The 22,728-nt window shown below is 35.4% G+C and overlaps 1 protein-coding gene across 1 annotated transcript in view; it reads left to right on the top strand.

Moving 5' to 3' along the window:
- Positions 1–22,288: 22,288 nt before the first annotated feature.
- IREG3 (iron-regulated protein 3) overlaps positions 22,289–22,728 on the top strand; it is a 40,907-nt gene continuing 40,467 nt past the window's right edge. The window contains exon 1 of the mRNA XM_089829228.1: positions 22,289–22,720. Coding sequence (XP_089685354.1) covers positions 22,557–22,720 — 164 coding nt within the window. The 5' untranslated portion in view covers positions 22,289–22,556. The remainder of the gene's footprint in view (positions 22,721–22,728) is intronic.

Below are 22,728 nucleotides of genomic sequence, written 5' to 3'. Positions count from 1 at the left end.
TTTTAGACTACATGCTTTCATGCTATCTTGCTTATTATCTTCCACTACTTATTCCATATGCTATCTCAATTTTTGGCTTCACTGCTTATCCTACATGCTATCTTGCTCATTTCTTCCATTGCTTGTCCAAAACATGCTTCATATGGCTATATTTACCTAGCTTGGGTAATCTTTAGGAGTGAGTCCTTGAGGATCACTTTCACTTGCTTCATACTCCTTTCTTAGCCATCTCTACTTATCTACCATCTCACTGCTCCACCATGTCCTATACCTTGCTAGACATTGGGAGAAAATGATGTGATCTTGCTTGAGAACTAGTGATCTCTAAATCATTCTAAAAAATCCAAAAAAAAACTATATATGATGCTGAAAAAATCCTTAAAAATATAAACGTCCTGAAAAAAATGAGCATCTTAGTCAAAGCCTATTCCTAGATACTTTGATTTCTCATAAAAAAGAATATAATTAACTCTATGTTTATCAAGCTTGTTGCACACTCATTGCCCATCTACTTTACTATTCTATCTTGCCATGCCTAGGTTGGAATTAACTCTTGTCATAGTCTAGGGGGCATAGCTTGTCTGGCTTATCAAGGATCTTCTTGCCCAAGGAGCTTTTTCTTTGGTAGTATCTTCCAAAACAATGTTTCTCAACACTACCCCCCCCCGCCCCTTGACATCAAGTGTTTTTCAACAATTTTTCAGATAGTTTACCTATAGTCTCGAATGTCATGATATTTCTCACTATCAAAACCAAGTCTTGAAGAAATAGCCAAGTGACTTACACACACACACTTAAACATTTAAATGACTGAGCTATGATGAACTTTATCTACTTTGTGTACTATCTATGATGATTTCTTTACTATGTGTTCCCCTCCTAATAGTCTTTTGAGGATGTCATGGAGAAGACTAGGGACACGGGGCATGTTTTCTTGCTTTTTTCTTATGGGTATACTTTGTTTGCCTATAGTGTTTAGAGAATTTATGCTTATCCTACTTGACACTTTGACTCACAAATGTACCATCCTTGACTATTTTCACAAGATCGCACTTGAGGGTTATCTTGGTGCTTATGCCTTGATACAGATGTAATCTTGCTATAGTAAACTTAGGGAATCTGATTGTGTAACCATCTTGAATTACGTATCTTTGATTCTGAGATTGGATTTACACATTCCTATCTAATATTGATCATATTCATATCCTCATAGTTATATTAGTGATGGTTGTATGATCTCATGATGTCCCTCATAAATGCTCAATGATGAAATTAGAGTCTAAATGTTATGTGTTTCTTGCTGATAAACCACTTTGCATATTAGTTTGCATTTTAGGTTCATTTTATAGCTTAGTCTTGCATTTGTTCATATGGGGAGAGGTCTCTCTTCATCTTTTTTTGGACATATTAGCTAACTACTTCCATACCTTCTTTGCTTTCTTCTTTATCATTACGTTTCATTTTCTTGATCTTTCGCTTTGTCTCTTTGCTATCCTATCATAACATATATATAACCTTTTGACCTCTTACATAATTTTGACATCCTAGATCTATTTTTGGATTGAAATCAAAATCCGAGTTCATCTTGATAGTCAAAATCACATTTTAAATTTCTACCTTCTTCTATATAGTTAGCCAACCCCTTGAGGTCTAATCTTCAAATCTTCACAGAGGTATCTTCATTTCTTCATGTCTTCATCATTTTTACACTTAATATCTTCTTCAATTCACCTTTTCATGTCTAAAATCACCTTTGTACTTGATTTGACCTAATTTTCATGCTTTATCCTTCATGGTCAACTCTAGTCAAACTAGGTCATTCTATCATTTCCTTATGGTCACTCTTTGGTTCTAATCATCTATCTGTCATCATGGACTTGGCTATATCTCAATTTACTCATATCTAGATCATTTCAACATCTCCCTTACCTCATGATTTTGATCCCGAGGGGGCAAAAATACTCTATCATCACTTGCTACAACTATCTATTTCTCAGGAGTATATGTCTGATCCTTTTCATTTTCTCTCAATCTATTTGCTTTGCTTGATGTTAGCATTCTTCTTGTCGCTTGATGTTAGCATTCTTCTTGAAATTTGACATTGTCTCTATTCTAGTGTTCAGTACTACAGCTATCAAGTTGTACATTTAGGATTTTCTCTCTTTCTACATTTCATTCTTCAGAATCAGATATTTCTATCTATTGCTGCCTACTTGGCTTCTATTTTCTTTGACGTAACATGTTCCCAGATCAATCAAACATTAGTCAAATAAAGGAAAATATAATCACCTAAAAATGGTCATCTAGACTATTAGGCCCCTTCTTAGCATTTTGGCTAAATTATTTAATCAATTACTTAGGCCAAAGGGGTATAAATTAATTAATTTGATTATAACCTATAGTTCTAACTATTCTATCCTAAGTTCATTATTTGATTAAAATAACATGTCCTCTTTTAATTAAATAAAATCCCCCTTTCTTCTAACCCACTCAATTTGCACACATAAAGTATTGTTTCCATTTTACAAATTAAAGGAAAAGACTCTTTTTGTCTCATATGCAAAGTCAACTCTTTGTTTATTAGTTGACATGTGTGTGTACATGGATAAATCTCATTTTCAAACTCCACCCTTGATCTTCCAGAATCTTGATCTTGATCTTCACCATCTATACGACTTTAAAAGAGAGAGAGAGCTTTCCCCCCTCAAAGGATCCACACTCTTGAGTATTGTTATGCTAGAAGTTTCTCGTTCAAATCTTTGAAGAGCTTTGTGGAGAACTTATATTTCTTATCTACATTCTCTCATATCATGGCATTTTAGTATAGTTACATATAGCTTAATTTTCTCTTGCACTAATCTAGCTTATTTAGTAATTAGTTTGGATCTTGTAATACTCTCATTCTTGTTAACATAGCTGCATTTTGTATATTCATACTACTTTAGTCTACATTTGCATTACATTCTTGAGGCATTCTTTGTGGACATTTGCATTCTTGCATCTTGTCTCTAAGAGAACCTCCCATTACATGGTTCACTAGCAAGAAACTTATTTCTAAAGCTCAGCTGAGAGCCCTTATACACTCATATATACTTTCTTCCACTCTGTGGATAGGGAGCTCTAAGCCAACATCCATTCCAAACTCATGGAATCACTTGGATAGAAGAGTTTAGTGTGTGATACATTTATAGTGTACATGTAGTAGTAGAGAAGGATTGAGCAGTAGGACAATGATTTGAAACCTTGCACGAGGCCAAATAAAAGTAGATAGAGGCAGGGAAGACTAAGATGGAGGAAAGACGGTAGACCAAAGAGTAGGATGACAGTTAGAATTTACAACTCCAACTCAGCACACCCACCAAGGAGCCTAGAAAATATGTATCCAACTCATCTAAGTCCCAATTGGATTCACTTTTAGCAAACATGATGAGCATCATGCCTTTGGCAACCACAGGAGATGTAGAGATTGAAATGTTTAGTCAAATATCAACATTTTCTATAAGAAAAATCGCTAAGAAAAGTAAAGACATCAAGAGAACTCAAGAAACTATTGAAAATGAAACTAACAAATTGTAGAACATCATACCAGTCAAGATTAGTGAACTAGTCCCAAAGAAGAGAGCACAAGAGGTAATGAATGCATTTGACAACCAATTTACCACTCTCTTCGAAATTGCATCATCAAAAGCACAAGTAAGTCATGATGGAAAATTATTTTCCATAGCATGTAACAATATTAGATGAGATTTAGTAAATCTTGACTCATGTATCAAAGAGTTAAGAAGATGTCTGGTAGAAGAAAAGACTTTGTATGGACAATGTGCCTTGTTACATAATTTCATCAGAGGTATAATAGAAGATGTAAAGAGAAAACAAGAGGAGTTGCAAAATATTGTGAATGAGCTACAATCACCTAATGTGTAGATTGAAGATCTGGAAAGCAAAATTGGAAAAGTGAATGATGATATTAGCTTGTTAGAGTTGAGAAGGGACAAAATAATGAAGATATTCTCATTGTTAAGGGAACACCTCACCTTGAAGATAAGTCATATTTTGAAGTAGCTAGATGAATGCCTTAAAGCCAATGCAGCACATGAAAATTTTGTATATTCAAATTTGAATGCATTGGAGATACCATCCTATGGGCTATGTGCATTGATCAACATATCTGAGGCAGTCCAAGAAACATGTGACAAGGAGTTCACAAATCTGAAGACAAACTTTTTTGATTGCATCACATGCCTATCAACCCAGTTAGCTTGAAAACAAAAAGGTACAATTCCAAATTTTGGCTTGTAAATAGTTTTTGACTCTCACCTTTGTCATTGATGCCAAAAGGGGAGTAGTAGCATAGAAAATTGTATAATGTAAAAGATGGAGTAGTATATATTGTAAAGAAAGATATAAGGTAAGACATAACATCTATGCAAAATGTAAAATATGGTATATAAATAGAAATGATCCACATTTTAATCAAATTTTGTATGGCCTAGTGAAGAACTTCATATTTTGAAAATTTGAAATTTTTGGGACTTAGCCGATTTTCCCATATGTTGCCATCAATATTAAAGGGGGAGATTATTGGAAATTTGGCTAAGGGGATACTATGAGTTTGTAATTTATGGAAACATACATGATGTATCTAGTAGGAAAACTCTAGAGTTATGTTTTGGAGGAGACAACTCAGAAAATTGTCTAGGTGTAACAAAGGTTAACTGTTAACAAAGACACCTTTCTAATTGGAAAACTTTAAAGATAGATAATTGGCATGTGCATAGTTAACAAGAGGTAGTATAGACATTGAAGATCATATCTCCAAGTACACATATAATGAGCTAAATAGGCATAGTTATTAAAGTTTTACTAGTTATAGTTGTACACTCAAAAGGTGTCACACTTTAAACCCTTCTATCCAAGTGATTCCATGAGTTTAGAATTCTTGGATGCCAGCTTAGAGCTCCCTATCCATGGAGTGCAAGAAAGTATGTTTCAAACATATGAAGGCTCTCAGCTGAGCCTTAGAGATACTTTTCTTGTTAGTAAACCATGCAATGAGAGGTTCTTTGAGACAAGAGCAAGAATGCAAGTGTCTACAATGAGTTTTCCAAATATGCAATGCAAGTATGAATTAAACTAGTATGAATATGCAAAATACAGCTATGTAAACAAGAATGAGAGTGTTACAAATCCAACTATTTAAGCTATGTGAACTAGATTATAGCAAAAGAGAAACTAAGCTACATGCAAGTACACTAAAATGCCATGATACGAGGGAATGTAGACAAGAAAATGGAAGTTCTCCACAAAATCTATCAAGAATTTGAATGGTAAACCTACAACGTAACAATACTCAAGAGTGTGGATACTTTGAGGGGAAAAGCTCTCTCTCTTTTAAATTCTTATAGACGGTGGAGATAAAGATCAAGATGATGGAAGATCAAGGGTGGAGTTTGAAAATGAGATTGATCCATGTGCACACACAAGTCAACCAATAAACAAAGAGTTGACTTTGCATGTGAGAAAAAAAAAGTCTTTTCCTTTAGTTTGCAAAATATAAATAACACTTTATGTGTGCACATTGAGTGGGTTAGAAGAAAGGGGGCTTTTATTTAATTAAAAGTGGACATGTTATTTTAATCAAATAATGAACTTAGGATAGTATAGTTAAACTATGAGTTATAATCAAATTAAATGATTTTTAGTAATTTGGCCTAGATAAATGATTAACTAATTTAGCCAAAATGCTGAGAAGAGGGCTAATAGTCTAGAAGACCATTTTTAGGTGATTACAATAGTCATGTACATGCATAATAGAATAGAGGCAAGGAATTGGTAAATTATGTTAAGGAATTGTTTTGGTTTACTAGAATAATTACTTAACTATTATGGGACAACATTCTAGATTTTAACCCTAACTTAGCATGAGGTGATTTTATGTTTTGGAACATGTGTTAAGATTTGAAGGCTGATAGGACATACCACATAGGCATGAAGGAAATAGTTTTGGATGTGAAGTTATGTGATGACTATGTCATTGTATTGAGATAATTATATGATGCAAAATTTGTGATAGGGAAAAGAAAAGGCAGTTTATGCAAAGTTTTGTGAAGAAGAAAAAATTAGATACTGAAGATATAAATACTTTAAAAAGGTTTTTGTATCTACACCTTTTGTGTATATAATATATCATTGTATATGCATATTTGAGCAGTGGGCCCAACTTGCTACTTTTCTAATTATAATACCAACTCCTAATAGGGTTGAGGCTTCTAAAAAGGCCTAGTCCTCTAACAAGGACATATACACTATACAAATGTAATAAACTCCTAATAGGGTTAATATCTTTCACAAGATACTTTTGATTAGTGGATTATTTTGTGGGTACCATCTCCACCAAGGTTTTCCCTTGGCTATGGTTTCCCTAGTTAACAAATAATGGTGTTATGAGTTGCATTGTGTTGTTGTTATGTTTAATTTTTAGTTTGATTACATGTGCATCCTTAAAGATTGTTAAAGATATCCATAGAAAGACAAAACTTTGTGAAAAGATTATTCACCCCTCCCTCCACTCCCACCTCTCAATATTTCCTATTTCTAATAGAACTTGGCTATTAAGGGGGATGATATTGGTGTTGTTGAAATCAAACAACTTATTGACACTTCTATGTTATATTTGAGTGACTCTAGCAAACAACATGTGATGGATGTCCTTACTTCTAGGTATAACCTATTGGAAAATTTTAGGTCTGTCAAGAGATTGTTTCATGAGATAAATGATATTAAGGGAAGGATAAATGTCCTTGAGGCTAGAGTTAATAATAAAAAGGAGAATGATGATGCTAAGGGAGCATGGGTAGATACGAGGTCTGTGATGAGTAGTGCTACCTTTTACAAGTTGGAGACCAAAATCTTAAACTTGGATGACAGGGTGTCAAGCATTGGGAATACCCTCAAAGGAATCATTGATCAGAGATTCAAGATTTTGAAAGCCTCTAATGAGCATATTAAAATCCTCATCAGCAAGATGGAGGATACTCATGAGGATATGGTCATTGCCAAGATTTTCAATGATAAGGAGAAGCATGTTGATAGTCAAGCTATACGAAGAAAGAGAACCATATCTAGCACCAGGAAGATGGATTTTTTTTCCACTGTAGAGATCAAGAAAATCAAAAAGACAACTAAGAGGATGAATAAGCTTGAGATGGAGGTTGCTAAGCTTCTAAAGAATATGGGATAATGGGATTGTTTTCTCTAGTGTTTTTATTTTTCGTGGTTCTTTGTCTGTTGGTTCTTGTCCTTCTATTGATGTCTTTTCTTAGATAGCATTTTGTCTTATGGCTTGTCTTGTTTTGTTTTGTCATGTCTCTCATTATGGGTTGTAATGTCATAAATCTTTAGTCCTCTTTTGTATAGGATACCAGGGACCCTTCAATAATTATTCTCTCATAATAAAAAAAATGATAAAAACTAGATTAGACATATTATCATGAAAAGACTCTATTACAAGTTGATGCCCAAGAAATTGGGGCAGTTCATAATGCAATAGATAAGCACGAGAAGTTCTTTAAAATACTACATTTAGAATTAGATAAATTTACATCTATAGTGGAAGAAGGCACACCAAGTTTGGTGGATGAACACATGGACAAAATGGATAATATTTAATGGTTAAATGATTGATATCCCTAGATCTCACACACACCAATAAGGTTGGATTGGAGGGTGCTACATCACACATAAAGTGATTCATTAAGGTGGAGATAATCATCCAGGAGACCATACATGATCAAAGAGCCATCTCAAGAATATCCATAAATGTGGCATCTTATTGGGTGAGTGATCATTTTTCATATAAGTTTTAAAGCCATTTTCCAATTTATTGTTATGTTAATTAGTTATTTTGTAATCATGTCAAAGTAGTTATCAATCTGGAAGAGTTGTCCCTTAGTTGTGGAAGGGCATGCCCTTTTATTTTGTAACTAAATCCTCATCTACAATGTAGAGGGTCATTTTGTCCAAGAGAACACAAGACAATTAATGCTATATCTTTTCTACAATTTTTGGGTTTTATCTCTAAGGAATACAAATTCAACAACAAACATTTTGTAACCGATCGATTACATTATGTTTATGTCAATACAAAGATCAAGTGATACTTCATCCCTAGTGGTATTTATCTTTTCAATGGTTTTATTAGTTCTTTGTGATAAATCTATTTTATTCAAATTACTTCAATAAGATATATTATACTATATCAATTGGATTTAAGTTTTAGTTTGAATATCAGTTTGAAGGATTGGTTGTCAAACTTCATACGTTCTTATGGGTCTTTCAAAAGGAAAAATAAGTTTAATAAGACTAAATGTGAAAAAAAAAATTCTAATTAACAATACATATAGATGCCTTTGAGGTGATGGTCTTGTTTCAAGAATAAGTGATTAAAACTGTCTCACAGAGTATATGTAGGATCAATCAATTGAATTGATAAAAATCACTAAGAAATTAAGGCACTAGTTTAGCATTGATTTAGAATAATTTAATCATGCATTTCTAGAAAAATCTAAATTAAGAAATTATAGTTTCAATCCACAATTTATCAACACAACCAAGTTATTTTTGTTCAAATAAATTATATGTGGAGCATTCTCTCATATCAAAAATTGATTCACAAAGTTTTCTAAGTGTTTTGGGATTCAAAATATATCCAACTGAAGAAATATTGCCATCTTGAGAGATCACTAAAGTCTTATATTCACTATATAAGAGCCTTCAACCAACATATTGGGTTTGAGGTAAAGGTCTACTTGCTTAGGTTTAGCGAAGCTTGAACTGTAGGGGAACTTGATCAAAAGACCATTCTTGTTTGTTGGCCAAAGCTGATTGAGAAATCAAAGGGAGAAGTGGAAAAACTCCTTGATTTCCAATTTGTGATTTTGGGAACCAATGGAGCCCATAAACTAATAATTCATGCATTCCATGGATTTTAAAATATTCAAATTAACCATTATTTAATTTTTTCTTTATGTGAAATTAGCAACTTGTTGGAGACGTAGGTGTTTGCACCAAGATTACAACCATTCTTGTTCCTTGTGAAAAGTAAGGTGGTTCCTTCTCTTTTCAGATGTAGTAACTTCCATATTTATCCCATTAACTACATTACACGTTTAATGCATATTACTTATTATATGAGAATGAGTTAAATAAAACATTTACTTTTATCTTTATTTTTACCATATTTGAATGAAATCTTCCTTGCCCATTCATTATGGATATTATTATTTAAATTATAATAAATTAAATGATAAAACATGAATACCATGATAAAAATTCAAATAAAAATACTATGAGGCAAGCCAAGTCCTTTTGTGGGCCCAAATAATTTTTTGTTTTGTTATGGTACCAACTTGGCTTCTGTAAACAACTCAAAATTACTCAATCACATATCTTGGATAAATAATAAAAGATAAGAGATTACTAAAGTGATGCTGGAGCATCTTGGGGTAGTTGGCTATCCTGCATTATTAAGGGATTTTAGTGGAGTTAAGTGGACCTATTTGGGTCTTGGTTAATTCTTTTTGATGTATTTAATAAGTGTTGTAAGCCTTTTAAGGCATTTGGTATTTAATTTCGTTGGAGGTCAACTTGTGGCTCTTCAAGTATTTAATGTAAAGTGTATTTAATTTGTAGCTTGTTGGGCCAACTTGTGGCTTAGTTGGGTATAAGTAGGGGGTATTGTGAATTATTTAGTCATTATTCATTAATTTAGAGGAGGAGTGAGTCTGGATAGTAGCTAGAGAGTGAGTTTTTCCTAAGTTTGTGGACAGAGCATCGAATGTGAGGAAGTTCACAATAGGATTGTGATTATTCATCCATCTTGGAGAAGAGGAGGTGGTAGAGGAGAGAATTTTGAGAAGGGCTAGTAGCTAAGGCTTGGGAAACAAGGAGATTGCTTGGTGGGCTTGCGAGTACCAGTTGGATCTTCCTCGGAGGTTTCTACCAAAGTGTTGCAATTTGATATCAGATCTTGCATTGTTGTTGTGTTTCTATTGTGTGGTTATTTGTTGGGGGCTAGGACATCTCCTTTGGGGATTCTCCTACTTTGCACTGCATCAAGTGGTATCAAAACAAAGGTTGTTCTTGAGTGTGTAGACTGAGCACCGAAGTTGAGGTAGTTTGCACCAAGACCTTGGGAAGACATGCAAATGGATCTATGGTTGTGAAGATGGAAGGTTGATATTATTTGGGAAGAATGATTTGTTGGTGATTTTTTGCAGAGGCTTTGCAAAGATATTGGAAGATGGTTCCACGAGGATTGGACCCTAGGATGATTGTGAATATCTATGATATAGTGGAGAGGAGGATTAATGAGACAATAACTTAGGTGGATGTTGTTGTGGATGATCCCTTTTCTAAAAGAGTTGAAAAAAGAGAGAAGGAAGTTGTATGCTATTGGAGTTGAAGTCTACCGATCCAAAAGAGAGTTGTCTAGCTAATTAGAAGACTTGTTCAAGAGAGAAAATGGCATCACAAGGTCAAGGTGGAAGAGGTTGGTTTTGTTGATCAATTTGTGGAGTCTAATATAGAACCTGTAGAGCAATTTGTGGTTGTTGCTAAGGATATTCCTAATCTTGTTGATGTTGGGATGAAGATTGGTTTTTATGATCAATTGGCTGAGTTTGACATGGAGATTGCAGGGCACTCAGTCGTGGATGATCTGGTTGTTGCTGTTAGTGACTTGTATATTGTAGAGCATCTTGTTGTGAGCAATGAGACTACTGGTGTTGTGGGTTTAGAATGTGTTGATGGAGATCTACATATTGCTATTGATATGGAGTTTGTTGTTGTTGTTGGTGTGGATTCACTAGTTCTTGACGTGGATGAGGGTTTGCTAATGAAGCATTATGTTCAGTTTGTTCCTGGGAGTGAGCATGCTGATTGGATGGTTGAGATTCTGGTGTTTCACAAAGTGATGTAGATGTGGGTGATTTACATGTTGGTTTTTTTGTCTCTGTTGGAGTGGAAGCCTTTGGTGAAGATGAAGACATTTGTGGATTTTTTTTATTGGGCATTAAAGTGTGGGACACACTTTTCTTTTCACACTTGGGGAGTCTGATGCAGGAGCATCTTGGGGTAGTTGGCTATCCTACATGATTAAGGGATTTTAGTGGAGTTGAGTGGAACTATTTGGGTCTTGGTTAATTATTTTTGATGTATTTAACAAGTGTTGTAAGCCTTTTAAGGCATTTGGTATTTAACTTCTCTTAGAGGCTGACTTGTGGCTCTTCAAGTATTTATTGTAAGGGATATTTAATTTGTAGCTTACTGGGTTGACTTGTGGTTTAGTTGGGTATAAGTAGGATGCATTGTGAAGTCTTTAACGTTATTCATTTATTTTGAGTTTGGAGAGTAGCTGAAAAGCAAGTTTTTCCTAAGTTTGGGGACAAAGTGCCGAATGTGAGGCAGTTCACAATAGGATTATGATTATTCATCCATCTTGGAGAAGAGGAGGTGGTAGAGGAGCGAATTTTGAGAAGGGCTAGTAGTCGAGGCTTGGGAAACAAGGAGATTACTTGGTGGGCTTGTGAGTACTAGTTGGATCTTCTTTGGAGGTTCCTACTAGATTGTTGTGATTTGATATCAGATCTTGCATTATTGTTGTGTTTCTATTGTGTGGTTATTTTCTAGGGGCTAGGACATCTCCTTTGGAAATTCTCCTACCTTGCACTACATCATAAATTTTGATATTAAATATCTCTACATATTGCTCAAAACAAACACAAGCCTCCATAAATGCTCCTAATAACTAATTAAATCACATCATGAGACATTGGAAACTAGAAGACACTAAAAATTGATATTGGGGGTCTCCTTGTAAAATGGAGTCATAGGATCTTGTTTGAGGTACAAAATTTAAATTTCCATATTTGACCATTTCATTTTCTTTGCAACTAGACATGTTAGAACACATCTTGAAAAAATATTGAATCTCACTCAAAGAAAGTGCCACTGGGCATGCAAGTACATTTAAGTACAATGAAGATATGTAAAAAGGACTTTGTGCAATTCAATTATGTGTGGTAGATCTTAATGGTCAAAGTTGATCATTTTGAAACTTTCCAGGAATGTATGTGTAAAAACATAGTAAACTGCATTTGAATTTGACCTTGAAAAATACTAAATCATATCCTAAAGCTCTATAATTGAGCATACTAGTACATGTGCAAGTGAACATTGTAAAATCCAACCCATTCATCATGGTAGGCAAATGGCTTAAAAATATTAATGTTCAAAGTTGACTTGATTTATGACTTATCCGTGCACACTAAAAAATAGAGTAACTTGCATTTTCTTTGAGCTTGGTATAAATAGAAAACGAAGTCACTAAGATCTCAAAATGGATTGAGGGATGACTCATATGTTGTCCATATAAGAGAATGATTATTTTTTCATTATAATCCCATACTAATAAAATAAAAATGTACAAAATGTAGACCCATGTCAAACCTTGAAACAAGTGCTTCAAAAACCTATCAAAATTGACAGGGGTTGGGGGCTACAAATGGACAAACATGCTTACTTATAAGAAATAAATATGATCCAGGCCCAATTTTGCATGACAATCAATAGAAATCAAGTTGATACCTATTGGTGTAAATACGTATCTACTATTTACACTTTACTTAATTTTACTTTGGTTAATGCATTATTTTATTATTTATTTGGTGAGACACTTAGGAGTTTGCATACTTTTATGAGTTTTCAGGTTGACAATACAAAAGTAAGCAACTCTAATTCAACACATGGTGTCTACAACACTGGAGTTTGCATCATTAACTGTGTTGTCATGTAGACAACATAGTTATTTGCACTCCTAATTTAGTACATGGTCTCTACAACATTATTTTGCATGCTACACCTTTGTAGGCTTATCCTCTCATCATCGCCCTTACTTCTGTGCTTAATGGAGGATAACCCATATCTGGTGGACGTGTGCCTGGTTGTATGACTTATCATGTTGATGATTTCTATGCATTCTAGAAGCATTCCAGAGGCCTTTATATGCATGCACTCCTAGTGTACTTTCACATTGAATCGAATACATATTGATATTTTGATCATACTCTTTTTGGTCTACTGTTGTGCTTGTACTTGAGTTCTTTGATCTTGGGTGAATTTTTTTCTAAGGAAAATTCTTACATGGTATCAGAGCTTAGGGAGATTCTCTTCACATAGTCATTCAAGACCATTGTTGCTTTAGTACCTTAACCCAAATCCAGAGTACTGTAGTCACCAGGAGCATCTATAGCCAGAATGGACCTCACCATTGCGTCTGGAATGTCGATTCGGTAAAAATTGGCTATAAATTCACCTACCCTAGGCCAAAGTCAATGTTGAGGAAAATTGTTTTTGCAAATCAACACCTAAAGGCCCAATTTGCAAGTTTGGGTATGATCTTTTAGATCTGCAATTTAATTTTATTCAAATCTATTATTTAATTTCTTTGTTTTTTTGTCACAATATTTCTGTATTTTTGGAAACTTTTCAGCTCACTTGGGCTAGCAAAGATTTTTTTTTTTGTATAGGTACAGAGCAGTGACACCCTAGCCCTGTACCCTACACAATATATTCCAATTAGGTGGATCTTCATACAAATCTAGGCACACATAAACTCGATTGACAACATACCACACCAGATTCTGGCCAAACTTGACACTTAGTAGCTTACTTACACACTTGTGGGCTCAATCTTTTATACAACTCATATGTTTGTCTACCCACACATGTGGGATTAAACAAACAAATTGTTGGTGGCATTCAAATTTTCTGGCACATTCTTTGTCATCAGCTTAGGAACTTTTGTCCATTCATAGCGAAACTCCAACACTTGGTTCTCCTCCGACGGTTTCATGGAGAGTGTTGCACATAACAAACTCTGGTTGTCATTCTCTGATGCCCTCTACTAATTGCCATGCATCACCTGAGAACGACTCCCGAGAGCTGTGTTCAAACCTGAGAAATTTTCTTGTTGCCGCTGCAAATTTTTGCTCAAAACACGTGGACTCCATAGTTGTATCCACGTGGATCCATTGACATCATCCCTCCAACTTAGTGATAGCGCAGGCCATGTCACCTCGGACACATGACACTTCCACCTCGTAGATATGGTGGACTGATACATCAACACAAACCATACCTGCACACTCAGACCAATCAAACTTTTCCACATGTCCTCATTGACACGCAAGGTGCATACGATACATGTCATCAAGGTTGTACACCACATGTACATCTATACGCCTAGTCAACCTGCCACGTTAGCAATGGGGACTTTTTTTGCTGAAATCATCCTTTTATGGGATTAAATTTGATGATCATCTGACTATCATTCCTAATCATTTTTTAACTACTACAACAACCATTTGATTGTCAAATTTAAGCTCTTAGTTTTCTACCCAGACCCCTATTCAGATGTAGTTTTGATTTGGAAGCCTGACTTGGGGAGGCCATAACTCAGTCATTTGGACTCCAAATCAAGTGCATTTTTTTGATTTTGGGTAGAATTTCCTAAAAAATTTAGTGGTGGTGTTCTTTTCTGGTTTTGGTGCAAGGATTTGTCAAAAATTGCATTTTTTGGTGACTGCACTTGTTCAATCCTGCATTTTGCAACTTGAAATGCTTTGTACGGGTTCATCTGAACACATTTTCATGTTCCTTTTTTTTGAAAGTGCGTTATTTTTCATCTACTTTCTAGATTTACAATCAGATTATAGGGTTGTGTGGACAAAAATCTCATTTTCAGACTTAGGGCCTTTTCTACATTGTATTACTTTGATTACTTTTTAGAATTGTTGTACATCTGAGCTACAATGCTTAGTGATAGATTTGGGCCTCAAAAGGCAGTTGTAAACAACAAAATTAGAAGTCTACTTTGTACATTTTTGACAAGTGACCTATTATACACGCACTACATATAAAGTGCCAAAAACATATTTTTTTTTGGGGGAGGGGTCTTTTGATAGAGTGAAAAGGGGGGTTGTGTACTATGTTGTGTCTATCTTTTGTGCTCTTTTACTTTTCTGCATCATGGGTTCACCTAAATGTCCACTTCTAATGTGACACAATTATTCTACATGGAAATATATTGCATGGAGTAGATTAATGGAAAAAGGTCTAAGTCTTTATGTTGATGGTACAATTCCCAAACCCATTGATGCTACAACACTCGTTGATTGGCAAAAACAAGACCAATAGGCTTTAGGAATTATCAGGAATTATGTACATAGAGATCTCTTCTTCCACATTTCCAGTTTCAAGGAATCCAAACCTGCATGGGCCAAACTTGAAGCATTGTATGGTAAGGTGGATGAGGAAAAGGGTTTTCAGATTGAGGACGATCTACTTCTATTGGATCCAAAGAACTTTGACACAATTCAAGATTACATCAATAAAGCCAATGAGTTTAGGGCACTACTTAAAGATTGTGGAAATCCCATGAAAGATGAACAATTGATTCATCACATCCTGAAGAGGCTACCTTCAGATTATGCTTCCCTTGTTTTGAGTTATAATACTCATAGGTTGACCATGGGAAGTGCTTTCCAAAAGCTTATATTTGATGCATTTGTAGACATGTTGATTCTTGAACAATCTCACTTGATAGATTTGGGACTTCTCACGACATTAAAGACCAAAGCATTTGTGGCTAGTGATGAGAACCAATCAAGTCAAGGAGGAAGAATTTCTAACAACAACAAGAAAAAGCAGTGGAATCAAAAATCACAATTTGAGACACAACAATCCTCCTCCCAGCAAGGCAATTCTTCTTCCAATAAGAAGGGAAGTAATGAAAAGAAGGATAAACTTTTTTGTGCATATTGTAAAAAGCCAAATTATGATGAGCATCATTGCAAGATTAAGAGAATCGCTGAGTTGGAAAACCTACTCAGGAAGAACAAAATTCAAGTGCTAGGTACTTTCAAGGATTCAACTTTACCCACTTCAAAGGGAAAAGGGCAAGCACTTATAGTAAACACAAGTTCTTCAACGGAATGGATTCTTGACTCAGGTGCCTCCTATCACATGGGTTCTTCAAAGGGAGACTTTTCTTCATTGAAGCAGTCACAGGTATCACACATCTTTGTGGGAGATAATATAAGAATGGAAGTTGAAGGGAAAGGACATGTGGAGATGTAAAATGGGGAGTTCAAAGACATTCTCTATGTTCCAAACCTTAGCTCTATTCTCCTCTCAATTTACCAAATCACTCACCTTGGAGATGACAATAAAGTTGAGTTCCTTCCAGATTCAATAATGGTGCAAAGTCTAAAAGATGATTCATTGGTTGTAGTGGGGAAAGTCAATCACGACAAGAGGCTTTATTCCTTCTCCCACTTTGTGCCTAACTTTCCTTCACATGCCTTTTTAACTAAATATAATTCACAAATCAAACTATGGCATGAGTGATATGGTCATCTTGCCTTCCACTATCTTCAACAACTTTGCTCCAAAAACATGGTCAAAGGTTTACCTAACATCAACTTTTCTAAGGGTGAGTGTTCATCATGTTCAGTGGATATGCATCTAGAGGAGATGTTTGATAAAAGGAAGTCTTCAAGAGCTCCAATTGTTCTTCAGTTAGTTCACATAGTTTTAGTCGGTTCTTTTGCAGTGTCATTAGTCAGCCAAGGCCGCTACATCCTTATTTTCATTGATGACTTTTCATGCTTCACATGGGTCTACTTCCTTCATCATAAGAATGAAGTGGTTGATAAGCTTCAAGCCTTCAAGAGTCATGTTGAACAGAAATCAAGAAAATATATCAAGGTTCTTCGAATGGACAATGAAAGCAGATATATGGACAGAAGACTTAAAGACTTTTACAAACTTGAGGGAATTGATCTTCAAAATTCACTAGCATTTAGTTTGCACACAATAGATGTTGCAACATTGAGGATACAAACTCTTAAGTCTATGGCAAGTTGCATGATACAAGCCAAGTCTCTTGATCCTACATTAGAAGTTGAAGCTATAAGTAGTGCCACTCACATACTTAACAGGTCTCCTCATAATACCCTAGATGGAAAGACTCCTTTTGAGGCATGGTGCGGCAAAAAACCATTTGTGAGTCACGTCAAAGTCTTCGGTTGTCCAACATGGGCAAACATATCTTCCAGAGGATGTAAGGCACCACCACCTAGGCCTTGTACTTTCATCAGATATAAAGACGGTGTTAAGGCATATAGACTTATGGATCTTGAGACTCATGAGATCTTTTTGGAGAAGGATGTACATATTGAAGAAAGTTCACCCAACTTATCCTCTAATCGTCTCTGCACTTCATACACTATGGAAACTGATAGTGACACCAGCGATAGTGCTTCAACAGATTCAAATATGTGGGATTCTATTGACAGTTGTAGCAAGAGGTCACAACATCAACATATTCCACATGCATACATTGCCATAGTGATAGGTCTAGCACAATAGGGTACACCTTATCTTCTAGCTCCAACAACAGGGGCTGACTACATGGTAGACATTGCAAGTTTGTTCATGGAGTCATACATAGCAGACTTGGGAGACATCATTGATGATTTACATCTGCTCTTTGATGATGAAGATCCTTCTTCAATTGTTGCGAGGACTAACTTTGACCCTCATGTTCATTCTCTACATGATCGATCTTCACAGGTTGATATGATTGTGGATCCTTATGTACAACAGTTGTAGGAGGTCTCTTTATCAGTTGAGGAGACAAATGGTTCATTGGGATAGGTTCTATAGACATCCTTGCCAGATCTGCATTTGTTCTTTTCAACACTGTTGGAAGGGGCGGCCATCAACATCGACACAAGGACACTTGAGCAGGTTTCAGGGCCACCATACATCTTCAAGATTGTACCTTTGCCATTGTTTCTTCCAATGGGGAGGAACATCATTCAACATTCATGGACTAGCTTCTCCCTTGGAGCAACAATCACTGGTCAACATTCTTCATTGGGAGGGGGGGGGGGGGGGAACTACCTTGTCTCTCTTCCTCTTCTTTCTTATGGGGGGGACTTTTTCCTCTTATGAGGTTTTGTTCTTCTCATTCTTCACTATTATATATACTTGATGTATGTTGTAATGGGGGGGGTCTTGATTACTCCATCCATCCATGCATCTTGTCTTCTCATCTCTCTTTTTGGGGGAGGGTTTTTCCCATGAGGTTTTCCCTCTTTCTCTGCTTTATGAGAGATTGCATTGCATTATGTACATGGGTACCTAACATGACCTAGTAGCTGGGACCCATTCTGCATTTCATCCTAGTTTTTTTGAACTTAAGTGCATTCCCCTAAGTTGCACTTAAGGGGGGGTGTTGGTGTAAATAAGTATTTACTATTTACACTTTACTTAAGTTTACTTAGGTTAATGCATTATTTTATTATATTGCATTATTTTATTATTTATTTGGTGAGACACTTAGGAGTTTGTGTACTTTTATGAGTTATCATGTTGACAACACAGAAGTAAGCAACTCTAATTCAATAGACAGTGTCTACAACACTGGAGTTTACATCATTAACTGAGTTGTCATGTAGACAACATAGTTATTCACACTCCTAATTTAGCACATGGTGTCTACAACATTATTTTGCATGCTACACCTTTTTAGGCTTATCCTCTCATCATTGCACTTACTCTTGTGCTTAATGGAGGATAACCCATATCTAGTGGACATGTGCCTAGTTGTATGACTTATCATGTTGCTGATTCCTATGTATTCTAGAAGCATTCCAGAGGCCTTTATTTACTGGCACTCCTAGTGTACTTTCACGTTGAATCGAATACATATCGATATTCTGATCATACTCTTTCTAGTCTATTGTTGTGCTTGTGCTTGAGTTCTTTGACCTTGGGTGAATTTTGTCCTAAGGCAAATTCTTACAATACCCATCATAGTAGGCCACTCAGAAATGCTTTGATATGGGCATATCTAGGTTTCATAATTGACCTTCAATCAAAATTATTTCAAATTCTTTAGAATTTGAAGGCACCAACACACAAAATAATTTTTTTGCAAACTAGCTCCAAACTTATAATAAACTGAGCAAGATGGCAAAGTCAAATATCTGATGCCTTTCCAATGTTTTTGCATATAAGTGAATTGCAATATCTTCATACACCATGTTCAAAATTTCACATGCAAGGTTAAAGCTTGAATTGTGTTTATTGAGATTGCTTGTAATCACCATAAAACTTAAAAATATTCTTCCTCAACCAATAAAAAAGCTCATGATTAGCTACTAATACCAATAAATCAATTTGATTTCCTTGTGGTAGCAATGAAAGTGAATAATGATTACTCTCTTAGTTAACCATTATTACAATGATATATTTTTTAGAACTGAAAAATATCTTCAAAATGTAGCTTTTATATAAATTAATAAAATAATACTCATACTTTCTAAACAAATATCAATATTCAAATTTTAATTAATTATGCTTAATTAAGTGAACTTACACATTTCATCGACTTAAATTAGATATTATAAATTTTTTTTACTTAATAAATAACTAACTTGTTGGGTGATGCGATGCGCTCCCCTGCCCACAGGTGGTTAATTATGTGGTGTTCCATGTTCAGTACCAGTCATGGCTTTTGGTGCAATGGCAAATGGGCCCTACAAGTGGTATCAGAGCCTAGTTTTGGCTTGGTCATGGGTTCAAATCTACCCGGTGCCTTCCCGACCCGTGTAAGTACTTGGTATGCGCGTCGAGGGGGAGATTGTTGGGTGATGCGACGCGCTCCCCTGCCCACAGGTGGTTAATTATGTGGTGTTCCATGTTCACTAACAGTCATGGCTTTTGGTGCAATGGCAAATGGGCCCTACATAACCAACCTAATTTTCTCCCTTTACAAGCCAATTAACTATAGCTACTTAGTGCTCATCAAGGAAAGTGGAACAAAAATGGAGCAAGTTACCTCAAGCATATGTGCAGCTGCGGCGACATTGGGCAAAAGAGTTAATGAAAGAACCATATCTTCAGAGGGCCCAAGCAAGAGGACCAGATAGAGTTTGAGGAAGAAAGCTTTGCTTGCTGCTGCTTCTTCGGTTGCTAAGTCCATCCAGGACACGACTAAGATTGGTAAGGAGGCAATTAAGATGATTACAGAACTGAAATAGCTTCCTGGGTCTTCTTTTCTGGTCGGGTTCCTATTCTGGTCCTGTTAGCTGGTTGTTACTTTTGGTTCTTGTGTTTGGATCCTGTTTTCTGGCTTTTACTTTTTAATCTGTACTGACGGTTCCAGGTCCTTGTAAAACCTGCATACTTTATTTGGACTCTGTTAGTGGTTTTAGGTCCTTGTAAAACCTGATTTTGGTTCTACTTTTTAGTAGGTTTAAGGACTCTTTCCTATTGGATGGCTTGTTTTTTTCCTTTTTTGAGGTTGTGAAAGGGTTTTGGGGTCCCTTCAAAACCTATTTTTACCGTAATCTAAAACTATAGCTACTTAGTTTGTGGTTAGAATACAAGACACACTTTCATAAAACAGTCACAGGGAGGGCTTGGCCTCAACTTCATAGTGAGTAGGAGTAGCTTATCTTGACTTACCTATATTACCTACCTACAAGCCATCCAATGACAAGGGGAGGGCAAAAAAATCAATATATCCTCAAAGCTTAGCTAGAGAAGGCAAAGGGCACCCTTGGTTAATCTACAGAGGTTAGTGATATTAAGAGGGGAAGACACTTGCATTGATACTAGGAGTCACCTTGTAAAATAGAGTCACATGATGTTGTCTGAGGTGCAAAATTTAAATTTCCATAGTTGGCCATTTCATTTCTCTATAATTAAACATGTCAAAACACATTTGAAGCCTTTTTAAAATGCATTTTGAAAATACTGAATCTCATTCTAAAAAGGTACCATTGGGAATGCAAGTACATTTAAGTACAATGAACATATGTAAAAAGGACTTTTGTGCAATTCAATTCAATTAATTGTGCTAGCCTTAATGGTCAAAGTTGACCATTTTGAAACTTTTCAGGAATGCATATATAAAAATATAGTAAACTACATTTGAATTTGACCTTGAAAAAAATACTAAATCATATCCAAAAGCTCAGCAATTGAGCATAATAGTACATTTAGAAGTGGACAATCCAAAGAACCAACCCATTCATCATGACAATCAAATGATTTCAAAATATTAATGTTCAAAGTTGACTCCCTAGATGACTTATTGTTGTGTACAATGAAAAATAGAATAAATTACATTTTCTTTGGGCTTGGTACAATAACAAATGAAGACTCACTAAGATCTCAAAATGGATATGAGGGTTGACTGATATGTTGTCAATATAAGAGAATAATTAGTTTTTCATGACAATCATGTACCAATAAAATGAAAATGTGCAAAATGCATATCATATGTTTAACCTTGAAACAAGTACTTCAAAAACCTATCAAAACTGACTAGAGGTTGGGGGCTACAATGGATAAATATGCTTACTTATAAGTGATAAGTATGATCCCAAACACATTTTGCATGACAATCAATAGAAATCAAGTTGTTACCCATCATAACAGGTCACTCAGAAATGTTCTCGTTGGGCTATGTCTAGGTGTCATAGTTGACCTTCTATCAAAATCACTTCAAATTCTTTAAAATTGACACACACACACACACACACACAAAAATAAAATTTTTAGACTAGCTTTAAACTTACAATAAAATGAGCAAGATGGCGAAGCCTATCAACCGATGCCTTTTCTAATATTTCTACATGTACAATGAATCACAATATATTCATGCACCATTTTCAAAATTTCACATACAATCCTAAGCTTGAAATATTCTTCCTCAAACAATAAAGAAGCTCATAATTAGCTATTGATACAAATAAATCAATTTAATTTCTATGTAGCAAGAATGAAAGTGAATAACGATTACCCTCTTGGTTAACCATTATTATAGCTATATCTTTTCTAAAACTAAAATATATCTTTATAGCGTATAACCCTTATATAATTTTAAAAAAAAAAACCATACTTTCTCATCAAATATCAATATTCGAATTTAAGCTAATCATACTTAATCAATTGAACTTACACCTTTCATTAAGTTAAATCGGATATTATAATGTATAATGAATATTTATCTAATAAATAAATAAATAACCTATTCACCTTTCATTAAGTTAAATCGGATACTATAATGTATAATGAATATTTATCTAATAAATAAATAAATAACCTATTTTTCTCCCTTTACTTAGTTTGTGGTTAGAATACAATACACATTTCCCATGCAACGGTCGCGGGACAGGGCTCGGCCTCAACTACATGATGAGTAGAAGCAAGCTTATCTTGACTTGTACCTATATTACCTACCTGCAACCCATCCAATGACAAGGGGAGGGCAAAGAAATCGATACATCCACAGAGCGTAGCCAGAGAAGGCGAAGGGCGTTCTTGATCAATCTGCAGAGGGTGGTAATATTGAGAGAGGGCTGCATGAATAAAAAGCAATTGCAGAGGTGGGAGTGGGCATCTTTCTTGAAGCATCCATGGGGCTGGATATACACATTCATACCAATACACCATCGCTGCGCCTCCCCATCCCCACACACACCCACGCCCCATTTCTACGGAAAACTTTTCATTTCCGTCCTCCATGCTTCACGGGGCCTACTCCTCTGCTCTCCTCGCCATTATGCTTTTCTATTACCAGGTAATTTT

The sequence above is a fragment of the Cupressus sempervirens genome, chromosome 1 (genome assembly GCF_028749045.1).
Source record: "Cupressus sempervirens isolate cs-2001-9-10 chromosome 1, ASM2874904v1, whole genome shotgun sequence".
Classification (NCBI taxonomy): Eukaryota; Viridiplantae; Streptophyta; class Pinopsida; order Cupressales; family Cupressaceae; genus Cupressus; species Cupressus sempervirens.
The sequence above is the reverse complement of the archived record's forward strand: the minus strand, read 5'-3'. Positions and strand labels throughout refer to the sequence as shown.